Consider the following 20,506-nt stretch of genomic DNA (forward strand, 5'->3'; position numbering starts at 1 on the left):
GATTGTTTCAGAGCAAAGAGGTTTAGTCTCCTGGTAACCATGTAAACAGACGCGGCGGTCACAGGTAAGACATACCTACTACGCAGGCGCCTGAGCATAAGGATCTTTGGCTCAAAGCGGCTAACTAGGATGGTTATCATATTATGTTCCTTTATGTATAGCAGAATCGGCACATAATTACTGCTGAAGTGTGCTCATGCCTGTTCACAAGGCCATCAGGCATTTGTGCCTCTGGCCTTGAAAAAATGGGGATCTGCGCAGATGGTATCTCTGGGCAGAAATTGGTAACTGTGTATACTTTGCACTATATGTATGGGTACGCCTAATTAGATCTGTGGTTAGCGTCTAGCGCGGCCTGACCCTTTATGTATGCAGGGTTCATCTGCGTGTGTGACTGTGGGTATGGACATTGGGAAATTAGTCCCTTGTCTCTAAACAAACCAGGTGCCTGTGTTATGGGTGACTTTGATCTGCTACCATGGCTTTGTTAACCTTTCTGTGTTGGTGCTTATAGGTTGACATTCACACATACCAGATTGCGTTTTCGGCTGCAGGGCGATTGGGTGCCTGCGCGGCAGGTACTTTCCAGCAGTGTTTGGTGATATTAAACACCCTATGTGACTCCACCCAAAGTGCATATGTGTCAATGTGGTATGATGTACGCTTGGCTCATTCACATTTTGTAATTATGAGACCAAGCCTCTTTGCTCTGAATAATATCAGGCGCCTGCGTAGTAGGTATGTCTTACCTGTGACCGCCGCGTCTGTTTACATGGTTACCAGGAGACTAAACCTCTTTGCTCTGAAACAATCAGGCGCCTGCGCAGTAGGGATTTCCTACTTGTGACTGCCGCGTTTGGTTACATGGTTTCCAGGAGAACAAGCCTCTCTCCTTTGATCAAGCCAGGCGCCTGCGCAGTAGGTTTCTTCCTACCTGTGACCGGCGCCTACAGCTGATTATCCTGTGCCGGTATTTGCGATTGCGATCTTGGTATGTACTTGAACCAAATTATTGGTCCCCTCGTTGTCTGTGTGTTTCTTTGGTGACGATAACTTACGGCCATTATCTTTCACTGATGAGTCACTATACGCCTGTGCCCTTTGTTTACCGTTGCGTAGCAATGATGGTTTCCGGTGGAGGAAGCCGGAGCATGCGCATTGGACCACTGCAGATGCTGCCTGCCTGACCTCGTGGGATTACCCACGGCTGTACTCACTTATTTGGCATTATATAAGGTATAAAAAGATAGATGTTGGTAGCGAAAATCATACCCCTGATGAAGCCACTCTAGTGGCGACACGCGTCGGGTTTTCGTTTCTTTTTTCATGCCTGGTATCACTTGAGGGGTATTAGATCTTTTTGCCTCATGGGGGACGTTTGGATGTGCTGGCTCTGGTCCTAAGTTCATTTGTGGGTAATTTATTCACCCAGTATGCTACACTTATGTCTATGGGAAATGTTGGGTAATTACATCTGCCTCTATCACATGTGTTGAGTATAAGTATATGTATATTACTGAGTGCTCTTAATCGAGTTATCATACAATCCATGACTGTTAATCTAAAAGTCTTATCATTGTACTGTTTTCAGTCTCTTTTGTATTGCTCATTGTGTGTATGGGGCCTTATGGTGAATTTTCCATACCTCACATCTTGATAAATATACTGTCCATATAGGATTTTCAGGACCAGGTGCAAATGCATGTATATATGTATTATTCCAATTGTCTCCTACTAATTTGTTTCCAGGCATGTGCCTCATTTTAGGCAACATGTACCGTTTTTAAATGTTTTTAATGTTTTCAGTATCTGTGTTATATCTTATACCTTAATAAAGTTGTGACCTTTTTTGCATATTATCCTGCTGTCTGGTGATCCCCGTAGTTTATGGCCTTTGCTTTTTCTTTTGTGTTGCATAATTCTATTTTCATTGGTCAAGGTTGGATCCCAGTAGTAAACTGTCCATGGTGCCCCCATAATTCCTATTTATAGTGCTTGTTGTATATGTGGTAGTTCTTCTCTACTACATCTTCGGGGTGTTGGCACATGGATGTATACTTTACATGGTTTTTCTTTAAAGTATATTTATTTTGATATTGTTTTGTAGTTTCACAGCATGGATTTGGCAGCAAGGGAGGCTGCATGGAGTAGTCAGGCTAGTGGTATTTTCTCCGGTGGTTTGGAGGAGACGAGTAATAGTGGTAATGAGGGTGATTTTCAACATGTGGCCAGAGAGTTGACTAATTTGCATAAATCCCTGACTAAATCATGGTGGAATGTAAAAACACTAGAAGAATATAAGAAGGCTGGGATTGTCCCGAGGGGACTTAGAGTACAAATTTTCCCGGCCTGGGAGGCCGATGGGGAGTTTCAAAAGACTTGGGAGACTGGCTTGCTGGCCTGTTCTAATATCATCATTGATATGCTTCTGACACATGACCGAGGTGTTTTAGACTCGTTAAAAAATAGGATAAAGATTTGTGAGGGTAAATTGGATCAATTTGATAGGAGATCTGTAGTGGAGCCCTTTCAGGTTCAACTAAAGTCTACCATTGACATCTTTGAGAAAGATGTCATTAACAGGAAGAAGTTAAAGTTCAAGAGGGACCAGCTTGACTTCAAACATGAACGAGCTTTCAAATGGGTGCATAGAGGCAATAAAAGATCTATTGGTGAGAAAGTACCCACTGAGGGAAACACCAATATATTACAAGAACAACCCTCTAGTGATGATTTTTTATCCTCGGAACCGAGCGATATCGAAGGCGCAATAGGACGGGCCGTAGGAGGAGATACGGTACGGAAAAAGCAACCCCGAAATTACAGGGTTTGGTCTCCCCGATATGGGAGAAAGACCCGATCGAACAAGAGATACTAGCCTTGGATATTCCAGTAAAACCAGGGGAGGAGTGTGGTAAGCTGCAAATTTTAAATCTGTCTGAATATACCTTGTCTGAGTTGGAAATTTCAGTTTTGGAGAAGGGGCTATCTTTCTGTCCCACGAGTAGTCTTGATAAATTCACCGTAATCAAGGATGTCTATCTTTTTTGCAGACAACTCACCTTTAAGTTGCTTTACCACCAACCCTCGGTCCTGGATGAACATCCCGTGGCTGATAGAGCGGTCCTTAGGGACCTCTTGGACTTACTGGAAGAGGGAGATGAGAGTTGCCCTAGAAAAAGGTTTACTGGTAGGTTGCTTTCACAAGCCACTCCTGCTTTTTCATTATTCCCAGTGGTACAGAACTTCTTTAACGCTGTGGTCCTTGATATACAGCAATTGAGACTGGACCCCAATAGGGGTAGAAATATCAGTAAGGCGGAACAGGCTGCCATCACCAGATTAGGCTCCAATCGTGAATTTGTTATTCGGGAAGCGGATAAGGGGGGGAATCTGGTCATTTGGCCTATAGATTCGTATCTGAGGGAGGCTAGACGTCAATCGTTAAATCAGGAATGTTATCAGGTCCTCCCCTCTGACCCTTCAAATGTGTTTCAGGCCAAATTATTTCGCCTCCTAGAGGCCGCCTTCAGTAACGACATCATTAACAAACGAGAAAGGGACTTCATGTTCAATAATTATCCAAAAATTCCTACCTTTTATATGCTCCCGAAGGTACACAAGTCCCTGGTGGCTCCCCCGGGGCGACCTATAATATCTGGGATAGGGGGGCTTCTTGAAAGACCGTGTATCTATGTTGACTTTTTCTTACAGCCTCTGGTTGTATCTCTCCAGTCCTATGTTAGAGACTCTACCTCTTTGATACAGCAGGTTCAAGATTTGACACTCCCCATTGGAACCTGGCTAGTGACTCTTGACGTAGAATCACTCTACACTTGCATAGGACACGAATTGGGGCTACAAGCCGTTTCCCACTTCTTGGATCAAAAAACTTCTGGAGATAGAAGGCATGATTCTTTTGTACTGGATCTTCTTCGGTTCATCTTGGATCAAAATTATTTCACGTTTGATCGTGCATATTACAGGCAAGTGAGGGGGACGGCTATGGGTGCCCGATGTGCTCCATCGTACGCCAACCTATTTTTAGGTTGGTGGGAGGCAACCAGGGTGTACTGTCTGGAGGGATATTCCACTCATGTTGTCAAATGGTTACGCTATATTGATGATATTCTATTCCTCTGGACAGGCACCCTGGATGAATGCCAATTTTTCATTGATACTTTGAATGACAACCCGTGGAACATCCGCCTCACTTCACAGAGGTCACAAACGGAGATTGAATTCCTTGATTTGAAACTTCAGGTGATGGGCTCTAAAATCACCACAAGCCTATATCGGAAACCTACCGCAACGAATAACCTGTTACACTTCAACAGTTTCCACCCACAGCACCTTAAAGAAGGCATACCAAAAGGTCAGTTCTATAGAATCAAGAGGAACTGTACTCACCATGATGACTTCCTGAAGCACTCTCGCGAGTTGACGTCAAGATTTAAAGAAAGAGGCTACCCAACAAAGGTAATTTCACGGGCATTTGTGGAGGCCAGAGGTCAAGATAGGGCTAATTTATTGCACCCTCGAGCGAAGGCCCCTGGTAGACCATTGGGGATAATTACTTCTTTTAACAATCAGTGGCAGGACATACGTAGCATCTTGTCCAGATATTGGGGTCTGTTATTGGGTGAGTCAAAGCTACTACCACATCTTTCACCCAGGCCCAATCTTATAGCAAGAAGAGCCAGGAATCTCAAAGATTGCCTCAGCCATAGCCACTTCCAACGCCCCACTATAAGCACCAACAGTGGGTTTCGACTTCGGGGTACTTTCCCTTGTGGGAATTGCAATATTTGTCCTTTTACGGCTGGAGATACTAATGTCATGTTACCATCTTTGCCTTTCCAGATTGCTCCCAGAACATATTTCAACTGCAGGACTAGAAACCTGATCTATGCTCTGGTATGCCCGTGTTCAAAGGTGTATGTTGGGCAAACAACTCAAGAACTTAGGAAGAGAATCCAACAACATTTTTCAAATATCACTATGGCAAAAAAGGACAAGATAAAAGGAAAGTCCATCACTTCGGTGGCTGCACATTACCTCACGGAGCACAATTCCCTGTGGAAAGGAACCAGAATTCTGGGTTTGGATAAAGTCCCCACTAATATCAGAGGGGGCAACATTACGTCGGAATTACTTAGACGGGAGTCTAAGTGGATTTTCGATCTGAACTCTGTGGCCCCTAATGGGCTGAATGAGGACCTGTTATTTACCGGTTTCTATAAGTGTATATGACTTGTTTCCTTTGGGGGAGGAAAGAAGGTGGTGAGGGGAAGGGCTTTACATCTGGCATGTGTCAGTTCTTAATCTGTATATTCAACAATTTCCCCTGATGGACAGTACACTGTGCTATTGGACCTTGGGTAACTGTATCTGTAATTATTTAAATCTTTTTCTTCTGTCTGTGATTTTTCTTCCTATATGGACAGTATATTATCTTCCTCTTTAGGAGCGTACCACTTTTGATGGATTGTGTGTTTTATGGCTATACATATCTAAGGTGCCACATACAGTGGCTTCTGTTGGGGGTTCTCTAATCATTATTCATTCGTTATCTCTGGGGGGAGTTTTGATTGGTTCCCGGTGCCACAACATGCCCTTTGTGCTTTTTTGTTTTGTTTTTTGAGTATACTTCTTTTGGTAACATTGAGCTTTCCTCTTATTCAAAAGGTTAATCCCCATAGACTCTGGTACCTTATTCCTGATCTATAAAGTTCTGTATCCTATCCATGATCAGTGTCGATGGGGCATATTATTTGTCTTACTTTAGGCATTATTAGATGCAGGCTGTTATTACAGAGCAGCGTCCGGGATATCTTTTTAGACGGGAAAGCATAATGGTATAGCATTGTATACTTGCGATTCTATTAAAAACATCGTATATTGTGCAAACTGTTCTATGTTGATTTACAATTAGGGCTCCTGCCCCCGTTCCTCTCCTGGGCACTTTTTCATGACATCTGGGACAGGTGCTTGTGTGTGGGGGGTAGAGGTCTCCATTTGCTGTTGCAGATTTTGGTCTGCATGGTGGGCAGTCTACACTGGTCAACGGTGGTTTGGGGTGATCCATTCACCTTAGGCTACCCTTTAGAGGATGCTTATATCTGTGCTGTATATGTGGGAGTGGGAAAGGTGTCATCATACATCGCCTTCATTTGCGAAGTAGATCTTTACAAGGTTAGGCGATTACTGAGCATAAGGATCTTTGGCTCAAAGCGGCTAACTAGGATGGTTATCATATTATGTTCCTTTATGTATAGCAGAATCGGCACATAATTACTGCTGTAGTGTGCTCATGCCTGTTCACAAGGCCATCAGGCATTTGTGCCTCTGGCCTTGAAAAAATGGGGATCTGCGCAGATGGTATCTCTGGGCAGAAATTGGTAACTGTGTATACTTTGCACTATATGTATGGGTACGCCTAATTAGATCTGTGGTTAGCGTCTAGCGCGGCCTGACCCTTTATGTATGCAGGGTTCATCTGCGTGTGTGACTGTGGGTATGGACATTGGGAAATTAGTCCCTTGTCTCTAAACAAACCAGGTGCCTGTGTTATGGGTGACTTTGATCCGCTACCATGGCTTTGTTAACCTTTCTGTGTTGGTGCTTATAGGTTGACATTCACACATACCAGATTGCGTTTTCGGCTGCAGGGCGATTGGGTGCCTGCGCGGCAGGTACTTTCCAGCAGTGTTTGGTGATATTAAACACCCTATGTGACTCCACCCAAAGTGCATATGTGTCAATGTGGTATGATGTACGCTTGGCTCATTCACATTTTGTAATTATGAGACCAAGCCTCTTTGCTCTGAATAATATCAGGCGCCTGCGTAGTAGGTATGTCTTACCTGTGACCGCCGCCTCTGTTTACATGGTTACCAGGAGACTAAACCTCTTTGCTCTGAAACAATCAGGCGCCTGCGCAGTAGGGATTTCCTACTTGTGACTGCCGCGTTTGGTTACATGGTTTCCAGGAGAACAAGCCTCTCTCCTTTGATCAAGCCAGGCGCCTGCGCAGTAGGTTTCTTCCTACCTGTGACCGGCGCCTACAGCTAATTATCCTGTGCCGGTATTTGCGATTGCGATCTTGGTATGTACTTGAACCAAATTATTGGTCCCCTCGTTGTCTGTGTGTTTCTTTGGTGACGATAACTTACGGCCATTATCTTTCACTGATGAGTCACTATACGCCTGTGCCCTTTGTTTACCGTTGCGTAGCAATGATGGTTTCCGGTGGAGGAAGCCGGAGCATGCGCATTGGACCACTGCAGATGCTGCCTGCCTGACCTCGTGGGATTACCCACGGCTGTACTCACTTATTTGGCATTATATAAGGTATAAAAAGATAGATGTTGGTAGCGAAAATCATACCCCTGATGAAGCCACTCTAGTGGCGACACGCGTCGGGTTTTCGTTTCTTTTTTCATGCCTGGTATCACTTGAGGGGTATTAGATCTTTTTGCCTCATGGGGGACGTTTGGATGTGCTGGCTCTGGTCCTAAGTTCATTTGTGGGTAATTTATTCACCCAGTATGCTACACTTATGTCTATGGGAAATGTTGGGTAATTACATCTGCCTCTCTCACATGTGTTGAGTATAAGTATATGTATATTACTGAGTGCTCTTAATCGAGTTATCATACAATCCATGACTGTTAATCTAAAAGTCTTATCATTGTACTGTTTTCAGTCTCTTTTGTATTGCTCATTGTGTGTATGGGGCCTTATGGTGAATTTTCCATACCTCACATCTTGATAAATATACTGTCCATATAGGATTTTCAGGACCAGGTGCAAATGCATGTATATATGTATTATTCCAATTGTCTCCTACTAATTTGTTTCCAGGCATGTGCCTCATTTTAGGCAACATGTACCGTTTTTAAATGTTTTTAATGTTTTCAGTATCTGTGTTATATCTTATACCTTAATAAAGTTGTGACCTTTTTTGCATATTATCCTGCTGTCTGGTGATCCCCGTAGTTTATGGCCTTTGCTTTTTCTTTTGTGTTGCATAGGTGCTGCCATTACCTTATAGACGTCCGGTCCATCACGCTGTGTGGAGTGATCCCGGGGGCTGCTGTCTAATGCTGGTACTTCCGGGTTTATGAAGCACTGTGAGAGGGTCATGTGACCCTGCATACTGGAGCTCGGACGAGCTCAAAGGACAATAACTCAGAGGGGGAGACTAGATAATGGAACGCTCCGAGAGCTGTGCACAGAGGAAAGAGCTGTTCATACAGCGCTCACTGAGCAAAGCCAGATAAGTAGCTAACTGTGGCTGTAACTGGTAGAGGGAATATAATGAATTAGCCCCTTAATGAAGGGAGGTGTAAGGAGGTGAAAGCAGCTAATTGTGGCTCTAACTGGTAGGGGGAATATAATGAATTAACCCTTAAATGAAGGGAGGTGTAAGGAGGAAAAGAAAGGGGGAAAGCCCCACAGGTAAAGAAGGTGAAAGCAAGAAAAGAACATTAGACAGAGATGCCAATAGAGCAATAAAACATGGTAACGGTCCCATAGAAGTACATCTATAGGTACTCAAGCAGATAGATCCCTCAAGGAGAGGCCAGAATCGCGTAAAAATACTTAAAAGAAGGGAAGCTTTCTGGATCTTTACCCTGCAGACCCTAGAGCCTAAGGGACTCAATAGGGATTTTGATGTAGCAGCTTTTCTATAATATGTACCAATATGCAATTTTAGATTATATAGGGTTACATGTATGAATATGTAATATTTTCAAGATTGTAATCATGTTATGCTTTCTCATAGAATCGTTAGCTTCATGGCACGCACGTGACACGGGTGACGTAGCATGGCACTTTTTTATGGTACAGTATAGATGTACTTCTATGGGACCGTTACCATGTTTTATTGCTCTATTGGCATCTCTGTCTAATGTTCTTTTCTTGCTTTCACCTTCTTTACCTGTGGGGCTTTCCCCCTTTCTTTTCCTCCTTACACCTCCCTTCATTTAAGGGGCTAATTCATTATATTCCCTCTACCAGTTACAGCCACAGTTAGCTACTTATCTGGCTTTGCTCAGTGAGCGCTGTATGAACAGCTCTTTCCTCTGTGCACAGCTCTCGGAGCGTTCCATTATCTAGTCTCCCCCTCTGAGTTATTGTCCTTTGAGCTCGTCCGAGCTCCAGTATGCAGGGTCACATGACCCTCTCACAGTGCTTCATAAACCCGGAAGTACCAGCATTAGACAGCAGCCCCCGGGATCACTCCACACAGCGTGACGGACCGGACGTCTATAAGGTAATGGCAGCACCTTTTATCTCTGGCCCCAGTCTGCATACCGCCAGCAAGATACTAATGGGAGCCTTTATGCTTCTCTCCTCAGTGCCATATGCAGCGGCGGATACACGCCCTCCTTCTCTCTTCAAGGATCTGAGGTAAAAAAAAATTTTTGCCCAGACCCAGTGCGTCACTAGCTTAGTTTTTTTCTTATGGTCCAACACACCTGTATAATTTTCTGCAGACGCTCCAGGTGCGCTTTCCATCCTGGATTGCCTAGGCTCATATACCTCATTGTCCTATGCTTCCAGGTATTGTCCGGTTTTTCTCATCTTACCCCTGTGTATTGACTCATGTCCGTATTGTAGTTTAGCCATAGTTAGATGGTATACAGCGCTTTATCAAGACTCATAGGAGTGACTGGACAGCTGGCTCTGGCTCGGTGGTTAAAAATAGGCATATTTCTCTTGATTTTTCTGCCCTTTTTCTACCTCTTCTGAACCTGTTCTAGTTTGGTCTTTTATGTTCACATTCTCCAGTATCCATGGTAGTTGCATCAGGGGATGTAAGAGATACCTGTTTTTTGGCTCTCTATAAGCATCCGGGGCACACACATGTTTTACAGTGCTACTTATGGACACGGTATTAACCTATATATCACGTCTTTATTATAGGTCGCTATTAGGTACCTTTGTGTACAGCACGGCACTCCAGCACCCGGATCACTATTGTACCCAGTATCCTTCAGGCCATATTGGCCACGGCCACATCAGGAGTCCTTCTATAGGGCTCAAGCTATTTGTCACCATGTTTTGTCTTTCTCTAGCCGTTTTTTCCTTACCAATTGTTCACAGCATCAGCCTTTGATTCAGATACCTTCACGACTCACGGAACACCATCCTGCATTTACTCTGACCGCCATGGTTGTTCACTTTCTCTGCATCACGTGATGGATGTATTCGTCATCACATACACCATGAATCCGTTATTCTCTTTTGTGCATCTTATGAAGGATTGTCGCTAATCTGTATTTGATTTTTGTCTGTATTTCAGTTTTGTTAAAGATATTTCTGATGAAGGTCTTGTGATTTGACCGAAAACGTTTAAATAATCTTTGAACTGGATGCACAAATAAATGGGATGTTCACTTTTTTCATCTGAAAGAAACCATTTGAGTGCCAAGTGCTTTCTGAGAAGCAGTCATTGGTTGACTGCACTGTCAATACTCCTTCCCATAAAACTCACTAAAACCTTTACTGATGTTGTGCCCATAAGAAAATTCACAATTAAGACAAGCAAAGAAATGGGAATAACATAGGAAAAACCCCATACACTGAAAATGCAGAAATAAAGTAATAACAAAAATACTTATATCTCAGAAACTTTATGTGATACAGCAAAACTAAGCATATTTTTGAATAAGCACATCAAACTCCATAAATCAGACATATTACCTTTGCTGATGTTTTTTGTGCTGACCAGTGTTGATATGAATTCTTTTTTACAGAATCTATACATCTACTGTGTATATATATAAAGCTGAGTGTATGTATGTGTGTATGTTTGTATTAAGCCAAGCCCACTTCACATATTCACGCCCATGTTAGCGCACATGAGACACATTCACCTAGAAAGCAATCCTGCAAAACTCACCGGCTGCAATGTCCCAGCCGCTGCTGGCTACAATCAAAGCTGCTGTCTTCAGAGTATCAGTGCACAGCAGGCACAGGCCACATCTAGCTCTGTCATGTCTAGAATGGAGTTACTCCTGTGATGCATGATGTCAAGGGAAAGGGAGGAGCCTCATGGATTACACCGCTGTGCTCATAACAGGAAGTTGCTGTGCACATGTGGGGTGAAAATGAGAGGTGTGAGGTGAAAATAGTGGAGTGATTGGGAAATGACAGGTATGAGTGTGAAAATGAGAGGTGTGAGGGGAATATAGTAAAGTGATCAGAAAATGACAGGTGTGAAGTCAAAATGACAGGTGTGAGGGGGAAAATGAGGGGTGTGAGTGTGAAAATGAGGGTTTTGAGTGGGAAAATGAGAGGAGAGAGGGGAAAATGAGAGGTGCGAGGTGAAAATGAGAGGATTGAGGGGAAAATAGTGGAGTGATCAGAAAATGACAAGTGTGAGGTCAAAATGACAGGTGTGAGGGGGGAAAATGAGAGGTGAGTGGGAAAATGAGAGGTGTGAGAGGGCAAATGACAGATGTGAGGGGGAAAATGAGAGAAGCGAGGTGCTGCTGCAGTATGAGGCTGTGTAGAGAGAAGAGTGAAGCACTGCAGGTGGAGGCTGTTGTAGTGCTGCAGTGTCCTCGCAGTGCAGTGACAGCAGTGACAAGGCAGTGACCCGACAACTGTTCAAATTAAAGTCTCATTTACTTTACAGCGTACTCACAAACAGAAAGTAAAACGGATGCTCCGGATCGCAGCTGGGAAAACAAAGACAGTCCGTGACCGATTCCCGTGGGCGACTGCAACACTGTGTACGCTGGGGTGCCAGGCTTTTGGCTCCACTGGGTCCCATGTTGCCTCACACAGGAAGTGCTCTGCAAAGCCTCCTGCTCGATCTGCTTCCAAGACCAACACTGACACACCCAAACCCTTCCAGCAAGGCTTTTTTTAATCTCCTCTGGAATCTGTGTCCATGGGCCAGTTATAAGATCCGGTCTGGAGGAAACATTCTGACACCACTACCTTCCTGCTGTCCGTTTAAAAAATAAAAGCCTATACCGGATTTTCCTGAACAATTCCTTGGCCATATAACCTGCCCAGGTTCATGCTTACTTTTAATCTGCCTTATAACTCATAGGTGTCCTGCTGTGACCACAAAGCACTCCAGCAGATCTAATATGCTTCTGAGCGCATCCTGGGGGAAACATAGCGACTATCGCAATAACAAAAGTTGCTGCATCACATACCCCCCACTGTTCAAACTTGTGGGGTTGAACATTTGCCACCTTACAGGAGGCCCATGACGGGGCATTAGCATTTGCCTGTGACTTCCCTGCCCAAAGTTCCATGGTAAAATTTTAATTTTGCAAAGACAGGAACCAACGGGTGACCAGCGCATTTCTCTCCTTGGGATTCCTCATCCAGACCATGGGTGAATGATCTGTTACCAAGCAAAACAATCTATTGAGCAAATAATAATGTAGGGACTCCAAGGCTCACTTAATAGCCAGGAATTCCTTCTCTACGCTATAGTTCTTCTCAGCCTGGGTGAGTTTCCTACTTAGGTAGGTGACCGGATGCTCCTCTCTGTCTACATCCTGTGACAGGACTGCTCCTAGGCCCACCATAGAGGCATCGGTCTGTACACTGAATTGTCTCTGAAAGTTGGGGCTAATGAGGATGGGCTGTCCACACAACACCAACTTCAAGGACCGGATGCTTCCTCCACTTGAGGATTCCACTGGATCATAACGGACTTCTTACCTTTTAATAGGTCAGAGGTTCCTTTTTCCCCGCAAAATTGGTTATAAACCGATGGTAGTTCCCAATAATGCAGAGGAATGCCCTCACCTGTTTGATGCTCAAAATCTTGGGCCAGTTTTGGATGGTCTCGATCTTGTTTACTTGGGGTTTGATAACCACGCGGCCAATCACGAAACCTAGGTACTGGGCTTCTGTGAGTCCTATCATGCATTTATTTTGGTTTGCTGTTAACCCTGCAATTCTGAGAGACTCCAGCACTGCTTGTACCTGGGACAGGTGGGTCTCCCAGTTGGAACTATAGATAACTATATCACCCAATAGGCCAATGTGTATTTCCGATGAGGCTCTAACACAATGACGATCAGCCTCTGGAATGTGACCAGAGACCCATGTAACCCAAAAGGCAAGACAACATACTTCACTTACATACTTCACATACGCTTTGATGCAGAGTGGGCTCCTGTTCCAATGTCTCCTTAGCTACATTGAGCAGTCCCCTTGGATGCCTGTCATACAACAGCTCAAATGAGGAAAAACCAGGTGACACCTGTGGTACCGCACGGATGGCAAACATCAAATAGGGCAATAACATGTCCCAATCCCTCCCATCCTTGGCGACAACCTTTTTGAGCATGGCTTTGAGCGTCTTATTAAACCTTTCCACCAACCCATTGGTTTGTGGGTGGTACATTGATGTATGTAGCTGTTTAATCTGGAGAAGCTTACATTGCTCCCTGGTCACCTTGGACATAAAAGGAGTCAATAGATCTGTAAGGATCTTCTTTGGTAGCCCAAGGTGACAGAACATGGCAAATAGCTCAAGGGCACAGCCTAAGAGCTAACTACCCCTAAAGATAGGAAAATAAGCCTTACCTTGCCTCAGAGAAATTCCCCAAAGGTAAAGGCAGCCCCCCACATATATTAACTGTGAGTTAAGAGGAAAGTCACAAACACAGGGATGAAACAGGTTTCAGCAAAGGAGGCCAGACTTACTAAATACACTGAGGATAGGAAAGGGATCTATGAGGTCAGCACAAAAAACTACAAAAAGCCACGCAGAGTGTGCAAAAAGACCCCTGCACCGACTCACGGTGCGGAGGTGCCACTCTGCAACCCAGAGCTTCCAGCTAGCAAGGCAATGTCATGTTAGCAAGCTGGACTAGAACTTAGCAAGTACTAAGAAATATATTCAGTACACAATGAACAACAAATGAACTAGCAGGGACTTAGCTTCTGCTGGAGTAGACAGGTCATCAGAAAGATCCAAGAGAGATCTGAACCAGTACTGATACATTGACAGCTGGCATGGAGTAACAATCTGAGTGGAGTTAAATAGAGAAGCCAGCCTAGCCGCAAACGAGGGCAGCTGAGGAAGCAACCTCAGAACCAGCAGTTCCACTCACAGCCACCAGAGGGAGTCCACGGACAGAACTCGCCGAAGTATCATTCATGACCACAGGAGGGAGTTCAAGAACGGAATTCACAACAGTACCCCCCCCTTGAGGAGGGGTCACCGAACCCTCACCAGAGCCCCCAGGCTGATCAGGATGAGCCAAATGAAAGGCACGAACCAACTCGGCCGCATGGACATCGGAGGCAAAAACCCAGGAATTATCCTCCTGACCATAGCCCTTCCATTTGACCAGGTACTGAAGTTTCCGTCTCGAAATACGAGAATCTAAAATCTTCTCCACCACATACTCCAACTCCCCCTCAACCAACACCGGAGCAGGAGGATCAACGGAGGGAACCATAGGCGCCACACATCTCCGCAACAACGACCTATGGAACACATTATGGATGGCAAAAGAAGATGGAAGGGCCAAACGAAACGACACAGGATTGAGAATTTCAGAAATCTTATAAGGACCAATGAAACAAGGCTTAAACTTAGGAGAAGAAACCTTCATAGGGACATGATGAGACAACAACCAAACCAAATCCCCAACACGAAGTCGGGGACCAACACAGCGACGGTGGTTGGCGAAACGTTGAGCCTTCTCCTGGGACAATGTCAAATTGTCCACTACATGAGTCCAAATTTGCTGCAACCTGTCCACCACAGAATCCACACCAGGACAGTCCGAAGGCTCAACCTGCCCTGAAGAAAAACGAGGATGAAAACCAGAATTACAAAAAAAAGGCAAAACCAAAGTAGCCGAACTGGCCCGATTATTAAGGGCGAACTCAGCCAATGGCAAGAAGGTCACCCAATCATCCTGATCAGCAGAAACAAAGCATCTCAGATAGGTCTCCAAAGTCTGATTAGTTCGTTCGGTTTGGCCATTTGTCTGTGGATGGAAAGCCGAAGAGAAAGACAAATCAATGCCCATCTTAGCACAAAAGGACCGCCAAAACCTTGAAACAAACTGGGAACCTCTGTCCGACACGATGTTCTCCGGAATGCCATGCAAACGAACCACATGCTGGAAAAATAGTGGAACCAAATCAGAGGAGGAAGGTAATTTAGGCAAGGGTACCAAATGGACCATCTTAGAGAAGCGATCACAAACCATCCAGATGACCGACATCCTTTGAGAGACAGGGAGATCTGAAATAAAATCTATGGAAACATGCGTCCAAGGCCTTTTCGGGACCGGCAAGGGCAAAAGTAACCCACTGGCACGAGAACAGCAGGGCTTGGCCCGAGCACAAGTCCCACAAGACTGCACAAAAGAACGCACATCCCGTGACAAGGAAGGCCACCAAAAGGACCTAGCCACCAAATCTCTGGTACCAAAAATCCCAGGATGACCAGCCAACACCGAACAATGAACCTCAGAGATAACTCTACTAGTCCATCTATCAGGGACAAACAGTTTTTCTGCTGGACAACGGTCAGGTCTATCAGCTTGAAACTCCTGCAGCGCCCGCCGCAAATCAGGTGAGATGGCAGACAGAATTACCCCCTCTTTGAGAATACCAGCCGGCTCAGGAACTCCCGGGGAATCAGGCACAAAACTCCTTGAAAGGGCATCGGCCTTCACATTCTTAGAACCTGGAAGGTATGAAACCACAAAATTGAAACGGGAGAAAAACAGTGACCATCGAGCCTGTCTAGGATTCAACCGCTTAGCAGACTCGAGATAAGTCAGATTCTTGTGATCCGTTAAGACCACTACGCGATGCTTGGCTCCCTCAAGCCAATGTCGCCACTCCTCGAACGCCCACTTCATAGCCAACAACTCCCGATTGCCAACATCATAATTACACTCAGCAGGCGAAAACTTTCTAGAAAAGAAAGCACATGGCTTCATCACAGAGCCATCAGAAGATCTTTGAGACAAAACAGCCTCTGCTCCAATCTCAGAAGCATCAACCTCGACCTGAAAAGGGAGCAAAACATCTGGCTGACACAACACAGGGGCCGAAAAGAAACGACGTTTCAACTCCCGAAAAGCCTCAACGGCCGCAGAGGACCAATTCACCACATCAGAACCTTTCTTGGTCAAATCAGTCAACGGTTTAACAACACTAGAAAAATTAGCGATGAAGCGATGGTAAAAATTAGCAAAGCCCAAGAATTTCTGAAGGCTCTTCACAGATGTAGGCTGAGTCCAATCATAAATGGCCTGAACTTTAACAGGATCCATCTCGATAGTAGAAGGGGAAAAAATGAAGCCCAAAAAGGAAACCTTCTGAACTCCGAAGATACATTTAGACCCCTTCACAAACAAAAAATTAGCACGAAGAACCTGGAACACCATTCTGACCTGCTTCACATGAGACTCCCAATCATCCAAAAAGACCAAAATATCATCCAAATATACAATAATGAATCTATCCAAATACTTTCGGAAGATGTCATGCATAAAGGACTGAAACACAGATGGAGCATTAGAAAGCCCGAATGGCATCACCAGGTACTCAAAATGGCCCTCGGGCGTATTAAATGCTGTTTTCCATTCATCGCCCTGTTTAATACGCACAAGATTATACGCCCCTCGAAGATCTATCTTGGTGAACCAACTAGCCCCCTTAATCCGAGCAAACAAATCAGACAGTAGAGGCAAAGGGTACTGAAATTTGACCGTGATTTCATTGAGAAGGCGGTAATCTATACAAGGTCTCAGAGAACCATCCTTCTTGGCCACAAAAAAGAACCCTGCTCCCAACGGTGACGACGACGGGTGAATATGCCCTTTCTCCAAGGACTCCTTTATATAACTCCGCATAGCGGCGTGTTCCGGCACAGATAAATTGAAAAGCCGTCCCTTAGGAAATTTACTACCAGGAATCAAATTAATAGCACAATCACAATCCCTATGAGGAGGTAGGGCACTGGATTTGGGCTCATCGAATTCATCTCGGTAATCCGACAAAAACTCAGGGACTTCAGAAGGAGTAGAAGGAGAAATTGACAACAACGGAACGTCACCATGTACCCCTTGACAACCCCAACTGGACACAGACATTGATTTCCAATCCAATACTGGATTATGGACCTGTAGCTATGGCAAACCCAACACGACCACATCATGCAAATTATGCAACACCAAAAAGCGAACATCTTCCTGATGTGCAGGAGCCATGCACATGGTCAACTGAGTCCAGTACTGAGGTTTATTCTTGGCCAATGGCGTAGCATCAATCCCCCTTAATGGAATAGGATACTGCAAGGGCTCCAAGAAAAAACCACAGCGCCTGGAAACTCCAAGTCCATCAAATTCAGGGCAGCGCCTGAGTCCACAAATGCCATAACAGAGTAGGATGACAAAGAGCAAATCAGAGTAACGGACAAAAGAAATTTAGGCTGTACAGTACCAATGGTGACAGACCTAGCGAACCGCTTAGAGCGCTTAGGACAATCAGAGATAGCATGAGTGGAGTCACCACAGTAAAAACACAGCCCATTCTGACGTCTTTGTTCTTGCCGTTCAGCTCTGGTCAAAGTCCTATCACATTGCATAGGCTCAGGCCTCTGCTCAGAGGACACCGCCAAATGGCGCACAACCTTGCGTTCACGCAAGCGCCGATCGATCTGAATGGCCAAGGACATTGATTCATTCAGACCAGCAGGCGTGGGAAACCCCACCATAACATCCTTAAGGGCTTCAGAAAGACCTTTTCTGAAAATTGCTGCAAGGGCACACTCATTCCATTGAGTAAGCACAGACCACTTTCTAAACTTCTGGCAATATACCTCCTCCGCTTCATCCTGACCTTGACACAAAGCTAGCAAGATTTTCTCTGCCTGATCCGCAGAGTTAGGTTCGTCATAAAGCAATCCAAGCGCCAGAAAAAACGCATCTACATTAAGCAATGCAGGATCTCCTGGCGCAAGGGAGAATGCCCAGTCTTGTGGGTCGCCACGTAACAAAGAAATAATGATTTTTACTTGCTGAAAGGGGACACCAGAGGAGCGGGGTTTCAAAGCAAGAAACAGTTTACAATTATTTTTGAAATTCAGAAATTTAGATCTATCTCCAAAAAACAAATCAGGAATTGGAATTCTAGGCTCTAACATAGGATTCTGAACTACATAATCTTGAATGCTTTGTACCCTCACAGTGAGGTGATCAACACAAGAGGACAGACCTTGAATGTCCATATCTACACCTGAGTCCTGAACCACCCAGAGGTTAAGGGGAAAAGAAAGACAAAACACACTGCAGAGAAAAAAAAATGGTCTCAAAACTTCTCTTATCCCTCTATTGAGATGCATTAACTCTTTGATGGCCAGCTGTACTGTTATGGACCTGGTGGTTAGGTGCACCTGGAATGACCTGATGGTTAAACTAGAAGACAGGACAGGCTCTGGGAAGTGGGAACTCTGCTGACCGCAAATCCTAATCCTATAACACACACACTAGAAATAGCTGTGGAGCGTACCTAACTCTCCCTAGATGCCTCTTCACAGCCTAAGAGCTAACTACCCCTAAAGATAGGAAAATAAGCCTTACCTTGCCTCAGAGAAATTCCCCAAAGGTAAAGGCAGCCCCCCACATATATTAACTGTGAGTTAAGAGGAAAGTCACAAACACAGGGATGAAACAGGTTTCAGCAAAGGAGGCCAGACTTACTAAATACACTGAGGATAGGAAAGGGATCTATGCGGTCAGCACAAAAAACTACAAAAAGCCACGCAGAGTGTGCAAAAAGACCCCCGCACCGACTCACGGTGCGGAGGTGCCACTCTGCAACCCAGAGCTTCCAGCTAGCAAGGCAATGTCATGTTAGCAAGCTGGACTAGAACTTAGCAAGTACTAAGAAATATATTCAGTACACAATGAACAACAAATGAACTAGCAGGGACTTAGCTTCTGCTGGAGTAGACAGGTCATCAGAAAGATCCGAGAGAGATCTGAACCAGTACTGATACATTGACAGCTGGCATGGAGTAACAATCTGAATGGAGTTAAATAGAGAAGCCAGCCTAGCCGCAAATGAGGGCAGCTGAGGAAGCAACCTCAGAACCAGCAGTTCCACTCACAGCCACCAGAGGGAGTCCACGGACAGAACTCGTCGAAGTATCATTCATGACCACTGGAGGGAGTTCAAGAACGGAATTCACAACATCAATGGACTCCAAAAGTTCATGGTGGGTGAGCATAGATGGCACTCCGGACACGTGTCACACTTCCTCTGTATCTCCTCGTAAACCCCAGGCCAAAAAAAGGCACAGAATGCTCTTTTTGGCCCCCAAGTGCCCTCCTAACATGTGGATATGAGTCATGTCAAGCACCGCCTGACAGTAAGATTGGGGTACCACCAGCTGTTCCACCACCTCATCACGGACTTAATCCGCCTGGTATAACCACTCCCGATGAATAGCTATGTGGGGAAAACCTGTCTCTGCACCTGGCTGCTTAGCTACCCCATTAATTTAAATCACTTTTCGTGTGCCTGGGCCAAGGTAGGATCCTGGAGCTGAGCTGTCTTGAACTTACCAGTAGACAATTCCAGTTCGAGGATCAGTGGGGTCTCCTCGACCTCTACTGCCAATACCTCTAGGGGAAACCTATTGGGGTTACACTCTGTCCATATGTTGGTGAATCCTATGGCAGGTATCCCTGACTCAGGATTTTCAGGTTCTGCACCTGAAATAGCATTTAACTTGGGAGGGTTAACCTGGGCCTCCCATAGGGACCAGAAAAGGGGAAGGCTCTTCCCAACTCGGCCCCATACCGGAGAGCTTTTACCATTCCCATACATGTTTAACATCCCCACATGGTGTGGAAAAATTCACCTCCACGGTCAGGTACTCTCGAAGCTCCCCATGTATGCACACCACTCCCACTTTACGTCCATTGCAATTTTCCCCAGCAGCAAAGGAACTATGAACCAGAATCACTAAGCTCCTCATATCCAAGAAAGCCTCCGTCTGGTACCCGTTGATGAGTACTTGGCACAGTTGAGGCTCGCTGCTGGCGGTGCTGGTATTGGCGGTGCAGACTGGCTGGGCGCATACACCCACTGGGCCCATACATAGGTATTAACCCCTAGTCTTGCAAAAATCTCACCTCTCAGCTTCTTGTAATCCAGAACATCACCCCGACTGAGGTTCAGATATGCATTTTGGGCATCTCCCATCAGAAAGGGAGCCACCACATTAGCCCACTGGGTCACCGGCAAGATCTCCCACTCTGCAGTGTATTTGAAAACGGTGAGAAAGGCCTCCATGTCGTCCTCAGGCACCATCTTCCTCAGCGCTGACCGAACTCTATGCCGGGCCCCTGACCAGAACATGGACGCTGGGGTGGGTGCTTCTGATAGAGCCGCAATCTGCTGCATTAACAGGTTTTGTCTGCTGCAATTGGTTCTTTTCCTGCTGCAATTGCTGCAGCTCCTGCTGCTTTAGTTG

The 20,506-nt window shown here is 45.3% G+C and overlaps 1 protein-coding gene and 1 long non-coding RNA gene across 5 annotated transcripts in view; one reads left to right on the forward strand and one right to left on the reverse strand.

Moving 5' to 3' along the window:
• The window catches only part of LOC143808064 (putative cation-transporting ATPase 13A4), a 536,127-nt gene extending 527,590 nt beyond the window's left edge, over nt 1-8,537 (reverse strand). The window contains exon 1 of the mRNA XM_077290323.1: nt 8,050-8,537. Coding sequence (XP_077146438.1) covers nt 8,050-8,160 — 111 coding nt within the window. The 5' untranslated portion in view covers nt 8,161-8,537. The remainder of the gene's footprint in view (nt 1-8,049) is intronic.
• A 194-nt stretch (nt 8,538-8,731) lies between these two features.
• Nucleotides 8,732-10,429, forward strand: LOC143808066 (uncharacterized). 4 transcript variants are annotated; one of them, XR_013221874.1, is made up of 4 exons: nt 8,732-9,420; nt 9,507-9,573; nt 9,937-9,999; nt 10,117-10,429. It is a non-coding gene; the product is annotated as an uncharacterized LOC143808066 (long non-coding RNA). The 4 variants fall into 4 exon arrangements; XR_013221871.1 differs by having other exon boundaries at nt 8,732-9,573; XR_013221873.1 differs by having other exon boundaries at nt 8,732-9,573; nt 9,937-9,992.
• The last annotated feature ends 10,077 nt before the right edge of the window (nt 10,430-20,506 follow it).

Source organism: Ranitomeya variabilis, chromosome 2 (genome assembly GCF_051348905.1).
Source record: "Ranitomeya variabilis isolate aRanVar5 chromosome 2, aRanVar5.hap1, whole genome shotgun sequence".
Classification (NCBI taxonomy): domain Eukaryota; kingdom Metazoa; phylum Chordata; class Amphibia; order Anura; family Dendrobatidae; genus Ranitomeya; species Ranitomeya variabilis.